The sequence below is a fragment of the Octopus bimaculoides genome, chromosome 2 (assembly GCF_046866305.1).
Source record: "Octopus bimaculoides isolate indiv1 chromosome 2, ASM4686630v1, whole genome shotgun sequence".
In the NCBI taxonomy this organism is placed as follows: domain Eukaryota; kingdom Metazoa; phylum Mollusca; class Cephalopoda; order Octopoda; family Octopodidae; genus Octopus; species Octopus bimaculoides.
This window is the reverse complement of record NC_142929.1, coordinates 38,173,388-38,180,887: the sequence shown is the minus strand read 5'-3', so window position 1 is coordinate 38,180,887 and position 7,500 is coordinate 38,173,388. Positions and strand designations below refer to the sequence as shown.

Genomic DNA, 7,500 nt, shown 5'->3' with positions numbered 1-7,500 from the left:
GAGGTCTCAAACTATATTTTCCCTCTATCTCTGTACTTTGTTGAAAACAACTAACAACCTAAAATATTTGGTTATTATCTAGTACATATGTAACATTAATACATAGTATATTTTTCATGAAACAATATTTGACATCATTTGATTGCAATTACACCAAATTATCAACTATTTAATTGTGAGTTAAAGTGGAAGAGAAATAATAAAAAGTTCTGAGCTAGACAAACAATTTAAAAGTAATTTGAGTAGCTTATTTTCTGTGCTTAAATCTTGCTAACATTTCATCTCTTCAGATCAATAAATTTAGTATAAGCAGGTGTAAATGGTTTTAAAAATCTAGTTTATATCTAACTTACCACCTTTTATGTGCTTCCAAATAACCTTTCAGCAGCTTCCATGCTGCAAATCTGGTCAAATGCAGTTTACTGAAGTTAACTACCAACAATAACTATTTTTATATCAACCCAAAGAGTTAACCCCAACATAGATGATTTACATACTAAAAATACAAGCAAAATTTTTTCAATTAAATTGTATCCTCTTAAAAAAGAGGTACATAACATAATGTAATCCTGGATACACTCTACCCAATATAAAATATAGAATAGCTTCTACAAGAATGCCATTGGTCATAAGTCTAAAGAGGTATTTCATGTCTTAGCGACAGATTGGCATTCAGAGTTTAGGTATGTAGCTATTACTTTTATATTAATGATTTTAAAATATTTTCATTTGTAACAGAAAAATAAAAAGCCACTAAGAGAATGGACATGATATTTTGTCAAGCCTGAATAATATTTAGACTCATGTGTGCGGGTTATTATTATTATTCTTCACTTGTGCATACAAATGACACTGTAATTGATATTGATTAAAGTTGAAAATATTTTAAATATTTTATGGATATTTTGCCATTTGACTTCAGATTTAATTTAGGTGGATGCCTTTTAGTCATTTCCATTCTCGTTTAGAGAACTTCAGTGTTTCTTCAGTATATCCAAGAACATTGATAATTATAAATAAAAACTAAAGTCCCTTAACAAAAAGATTTTGTGTTTGCCACCATGAAATATTTGCTACATAGATTTGTCTTCTGCTTGAAGGTGTGATGAAGAAAACATCATGTAATCTTTGAAAGATAAAATTGTTGGAAAACATTTTTTAAACTGGTTGGCAGTGTTATCATTATCATTAAATATATGTATACCTAATTTTAAAACTTTTGAAGGATTTTAAAGATATGTAAAGGGAAAAGAGTTCTTAGCAAATTAAAAAGGTTTTTAATTTTCTTTATTATACTAACTTTAAATTATACAATTACATTTTGAGCCTAATTTACACAAGCATACACATTTGCACATATTTGTGTGCATATGTGTATATTTGTGTGCATTTGTCCACATATGTGTGCGCGTTGTCTACATTTCTGTGTGTCTGATTGGCTATATAACTAATATATAAACATACACACATATATAGATACAAAGATAAAAATATGCATATTCAGGTATATATATGTATAGATATACATATATACAACTGTATGTGTGTGTGTGTGTATACATATATATACACACACACATACATATATGTGTGTGTGTATGTGTGTATTTATATATATATATATATATATATATATATATATATACGTATACACACACACTTATATATATACATATACACACACACATGTATATACATACATATATATATATATATATATATATATATATATATATATATATATATATATATATATATATATACATATATTTGTGTGTGCATATTACAAATGGGCTTTAGTGCCTATTACAAAACAGAAGCTATCTAATGGAAAAAAAAGAAATGAAAATGAATAGGTGCAGAGAAAATATCATATCTACTCACCTTTAAGTACTTGTGAACAAACCTGGCATGCACCTGTCAATGAAAGGTACAGTAAGTACTTCTGCAGGTTTTGGGAACACCAGCCAACAACTGCGAAGGACAGTCACATACAGTGATAATGGATTTGATTTTGTATACCTTTAGACAAGAATTGTTCACTCTGTCTTAGACTATAAACCATTTGTGAATAGATGGTTCCTTTCAAATCCCTCTCTTCGAGAAGAAACTGCAACATCTGTAGTAAAATATCGCTTAAAGCTCTCAGTAGCATTCACGATACAATATAAAAGAAAAAAAACTTTGGCCATCATGTAGCCATACCCCAGTGGCTGGAACCAATAAAAATGTTTAAAACAGAGTCAAAAGATACCCTTCAGTAACCATATTCAGCAAAGTATTCTCTAACAAGCTTCCTTGAAGTAACGAAAGCTATGATAAAGAAAATAGCAATTTAATAAATCATTGTGGTTTTCTTTTAGAAAACAGAATAGTGGTATTTTTTTTATGCTGCATACATTTGACTATCCCTTTGAATATATTACTTATACGCTATTGGTACAGCAGAATGAAAAGAATGGTATTAACAAGTTGTAAGACTCTAAGCATAACAACACCCTGCAATTGATGTTCAAATTGTCTACCTAGTCTCCTTTACATGTCAAGCATCATAACACAGGAATTTAAAAAAAATTAAAATGATACATCTTTAAGCTTGCAATTAAATAGCTAAAGGAAGCTCTAAACCACTTTTCTTGCAATGTAAATTTCACAAAAGAAATGGAAATGTTTTTAGAAGGTGATATCAGGGTAAAAATTAATACTTATAAAAAATAAATGAAATAAGGCAGCCTAAAAATTCAAACAATTAAAATTGAATATTTTAGGTTAACTTAGATAATTTAGTTATCTTACCAATATAGACATCAAAATTTGATTCACTGGTAAGCATAGATATACATACAAGTAGAGTTTCTGAAATTTCTTCAAATTTAGTATCTTCTTCTGAAATTTTATTTGTAATAGTTAAAATTAATAATAATTTCTAATACAGGCAGCAGACCACTTTTTAGAGGGATGATGTAAACAATTGAATTATTACATTACTACTAGTACTTGTGTTATCGGCCTTGTGAGGATGAATTGCAAAGTCAGCTATGGTGGGATTTGAAGTCAGAATGTAAGGAGACAAACTAAAATATTCATTGCATTTTGTCAATCTTCTATCAATTTTGCCAGTCACTGCTCTTAAAATTAAAATTTATAATGGGAGAGTAAAGAAAGGTTGGATTGTTACTATAAAGCAAAGTACACTTAAACCTCTATATTTTGTGGCTTTTTAGAGCATTACCAGATACATGTAAATGAAATATCTCTTGGCTCTAAAAATTAAACCAAGTTCTCCTGTACCTCTTTTTAATAAAATTAATATAATAGATATCCAGGAGATCCAAACATATATTGGGTCATCCTATAAATAATGCAGTTTTTTCAATTGTATGAACTAAAAGTCTGTATCAACTTGCTATAAAAGCAGGTAGTAATTTTAACTTAGTGCAGATTTTGAAGAATGCAGTTCAATTTAACAGTTATTTTTTCAAAGCTATAATGGAAGTGACAAAGGAGTATATTCAGCATATTTTGCTTTATGAGTTCAATAACGGCAACAATGCAATGGAAAGTGCGAAGAATATTAATGCAGTATGTGGGGATCAGACAATAAGCATAAACCAGTGTCAACAGCGGTTCCAGAAATTCCAAGCTGGAAACTACAGCCTAGAAGATGAGCCTGGAAGATCTGTAGAGATCAACGAGGACATTCTGCAAAACCTGGTGGAACAAAATCCCATCGTAACTGTTGTGGAACTAGTAGAGGAGCTTGGATTTGGTCATTCAACCATTCATTGTGCCATCAGAAAATCCAGCAAATTGGGTCAATGGGTTCTTCATAAACTTCCTGAGTCTAATCGCACGTAGAGAGTGAATGCATGCTCTTCTTTGCTGTCACGTCTCACAAATGAACCCTTTTTGGACTGAATAGTGACTGGTGACAAGAAATGGGTTTCTCTATAAAAATGTCAAGCGCCAAAGATAGTGGGTAGGGAAAGGAGAAACACTGGCACCCCAGGCTAAAGAAGGTCTTCACCAACATAAGGTGTTGTTATCTGTTTGGTGGGATATGAAAGGTTTAATCCACTTTAAACTTTTAATCCCAAACCAAACAATAACAAAGGAGATCTACTGCGAACAGCTTGAGCAGCTTTAAAAAGCAACCATCTTTGGTTTCAGGATGAAAGGTGTGCTACATACAGTGAGGATGACATTCCAAGCATGGGAGCAGTTTGAATGGGAAACAATGCCCCACCCACCATATTTGTCGGGCATTGCTCCATCTGATTATCATTTATTCCTCAGTCTTCAAAACCATTTGGATGGAAAAAATATGAATTCTGTAGATGAGATCAGAACAGTACTGGAGGAGTATTTTTCCTCACAGACAAGTGAATTTTAGAAGAGAAGCCTTGCAAGTCTACCAGATAGATGGAAGAGCATTGTGGAAAACGAAGGAAACTATATTTTAGATTAAAAAAGAACTTTATCTTAATTTTGAAAACTAAAAGAAGTATAAAAAAAACACACTATTTATGGCATGACCCAATACATAGTGAAAAATTATACATTTTTCAGAGATACGAGTATAATATACCAAATGTACCAAAGATTTGCATACTACACTGTGTGGAATAATTTGATATTTGAAATTAAATACTCTGTTAATATCATCAGATATTAGATATTAATAAATAATCTTAAATATCTATGACATAATAAACGAATGATTTCACAATGGTATGTTGTGTGACTAATTAAGTTTGAATTGTTGCAAATTCAGATCCAAAGCAAGCATTGGGTTATGTTTTCAAGCTTTAATATTTTCATCAATTAGTCAAAGTATGAATGATCATAAACTTGGCAAAGTCTCTAAGATTGGTGAGATGCAGAAACCTTCAGTAATGGGTTTCTGTAGTAGAAAGTAATGTATAAAGATACAGAATTGACCTCAAACTAGAAAACTTGTTGAAATGCTTGCAGTAGAGAGGACTTCATTAAAGGTCCCCTAAGCCAGGTACTGCTATTAAATTGGGGACAAACAGGCAAAAGTTGATTGGCTTCCAAATAGTTTATGTCAACCTAAATTCCATCAGGAATTGTGCCCAAGGTGTCACACATTGAAATCAAAACCAGAACCATGTGATCTCCACAGTTTTGGAGTAGTTAGAACATAAGCTGGCAAGAGTTAAGTCATTTCAATTCATACTCACAAGTATAAATTATTTTCGAGGGATGTGCAATTTAATAATACATATTCATTGTTATTCTCTCTTTCTAATATACTTATTTATATATTTATTGGTTAGTTTTTACTTGTTTTTTTTCTCCCCCATCCCTAAAACACTACATTCATATTTTTCATATGAAGATAAAACTAGTTTTAAAATGTTTTGAAGCAACAGAAAAAATATATTGTAAACACATACACACACACATGCATACACACACGTACACACACACACACACACACAAACACATGCATGTATGTATATTACTATAATTGATACTTAAGTCAGAATTGTCCTATCATAACATTGCAATGATGGTAATATAAGCCACCACTGCAAGGTCAAGTTATATAGTGTAATAGTTCTACTAACAGTTTTGTATTGCAATAAAACAGGATATATTAGCAAAGATGGCCAAGAAGCTAGACACATTTCACCAATAATATCCATACAAGGTCCTCAAAGTCACCTGATGATACATACATACATACATACATACATACATACATGCGTGCGTGCGTGTGTGCGTACATACGTACGTACATACATACATACATACATACTTACATACATACATACATACATGCATACATATATATATATACAACCTGGTAAAACAGCCATCCTTATGGTACTCAGTGCTTTTAGATACTATTGACAGGGTGATGTACAACAGGAATTAAAGTCCATGAAGACTGATTTTGCCATCATTTTTGGTAGAATGACCATCCTTCTACATCAGTATGAATGATCTATTCAAGATGCATGTTCACATCATATAGAACTAGTAACTGGCAGATGGGCACAAGTACACCATTCTGAGAAGCCACATTTATTGACCAAGGCTCTCACTTTTGTAAACATGGATACAAGAAGCCTGGCAGAGTTCTGAAACCAATATAGCAAAGTCTTTCAAAGAATGCAGCATTACAAATGCACTGGATGGCAATGAAGATGACACCCTTATTGAGGAACGAGATTAAGATGACTGTGGATGACAATGATATTGAAGGTGATCAAGACAATAACACTGACAACGTAGACAATGATGTCGTGCCATCTATCATTGGTACAGACAACAGTGAAGCAGACTTCCTCACTTTTAAAAAATGGTAAATCACCACTATTTGAAACATAAACTGTTAAATTTATGAACAACAGTTGTGCATGTGCATTGAAAATAAATGTCTAAGCTTTAATTGAATTTGGCAAATGGAAAATCTAACCAAGACTGAAAATGATCAATTTGCTAAAATGTGCTTAATGTCATTACTTAACATCATTGCTTGTTATTACAGTATTGTTAAAACTCACATTTGATTAAAACATTTTAAACCACTCCAGCATTTCAATATTTGTTTCCTACAAATGTAATTTCGTGGGACGTAAATTGTGTTGACACTGATAATGACATAGGCAGTATCTATGTATAGTATGAAGTCACACATATCTTAATGTGAATTTCTGTCATGATAAAAATGAAAAAGTAGTATTCTGTTGCTACCAATGTCTATTTTATTTTCTGATTATTTCATATCAAAAATGCACAAACAAAATTTTTATGTATTTAGTTAGACATTGATCGATACAATCTATAATGCAGACAACTTTACTGTGGACCATTGTTTGTAACCATTATGCAACAGGTATCAGCATTATGCAACAGGTATCTTGAATGCATACTTGTGAAATACAATGAATACTTAATATATTATCACTATATAGCAACATATAACAGTAGTACTGTAATTCAAAGTCTTAGTTATAAATCAGTTAGCTTGGGCAATAGGTATGACTTCAGGTCATACAGTTCCTCATTTTTAAACTTAAAAATAAGAAAAAGACTGTGTATTGTACTCAAATTGTGGTTGTGTGTGTGTGTATGTTTAGCTTTCATTTACAAGTAAGTATGACCTGGTAGCTTATTCTATGATTTCCTTAATTATTTTAGGTGCTTATGTAGTTGTGAGTCATCTTTTTGTCTCTCCCACCTTTGATCTAGCAAAACTTGGAAGATGTGACAGTTGAAGGGAGAGAGGCCTGTGTCCACACAACACTGATATTCATGGACTGAAGCAACATGAAATGCTGTGCCTTACTTAAAGACATGAGATGCAACCCAGATGTGGAATTGAATCCACAACCTAGTGATCATGAACCCAACATCCTAACTACTAGGCCACACCCCTTTATATGAATATATTAATTCAAGTATATAGCATTATAGATCTGTTTCAGCTGATCTTACAAATTGGTGTGGTTTATTGTAGTTGTGTCT

General features: G+C 31.8%; 1 protein-coding gene across 5 annotated transcripts in view; it reads right to left on the bottom strand.

Moving 5' to 3' along the window:
* Positions 1–7,500, bottom strand: part of LOC106873463 (voltage-dependent L-type calcium channel subunit beta-2) — a 210,815-nt gene that overhangs the window by 164,510 nt on the left and 38,805 nt on the right. For 2 of the 5 annotated variants that reach the window (XM_052976435.2, XM_089343496.1), the window contains exon 2: positions 1,885–1,917. The exons of the other annotated variants lie outside the window; for them this stretch is intronic. In XM_052976435.2, the coding sequence (XP_052832395.1) occupies positions 1,885–1,917 (33 nt within the window). The remainder of the gene's footprint in view (positions 1–1,884; positions 1,918–7,500) is intronic. 5 annotated transcript variants of the gene reach the window in all.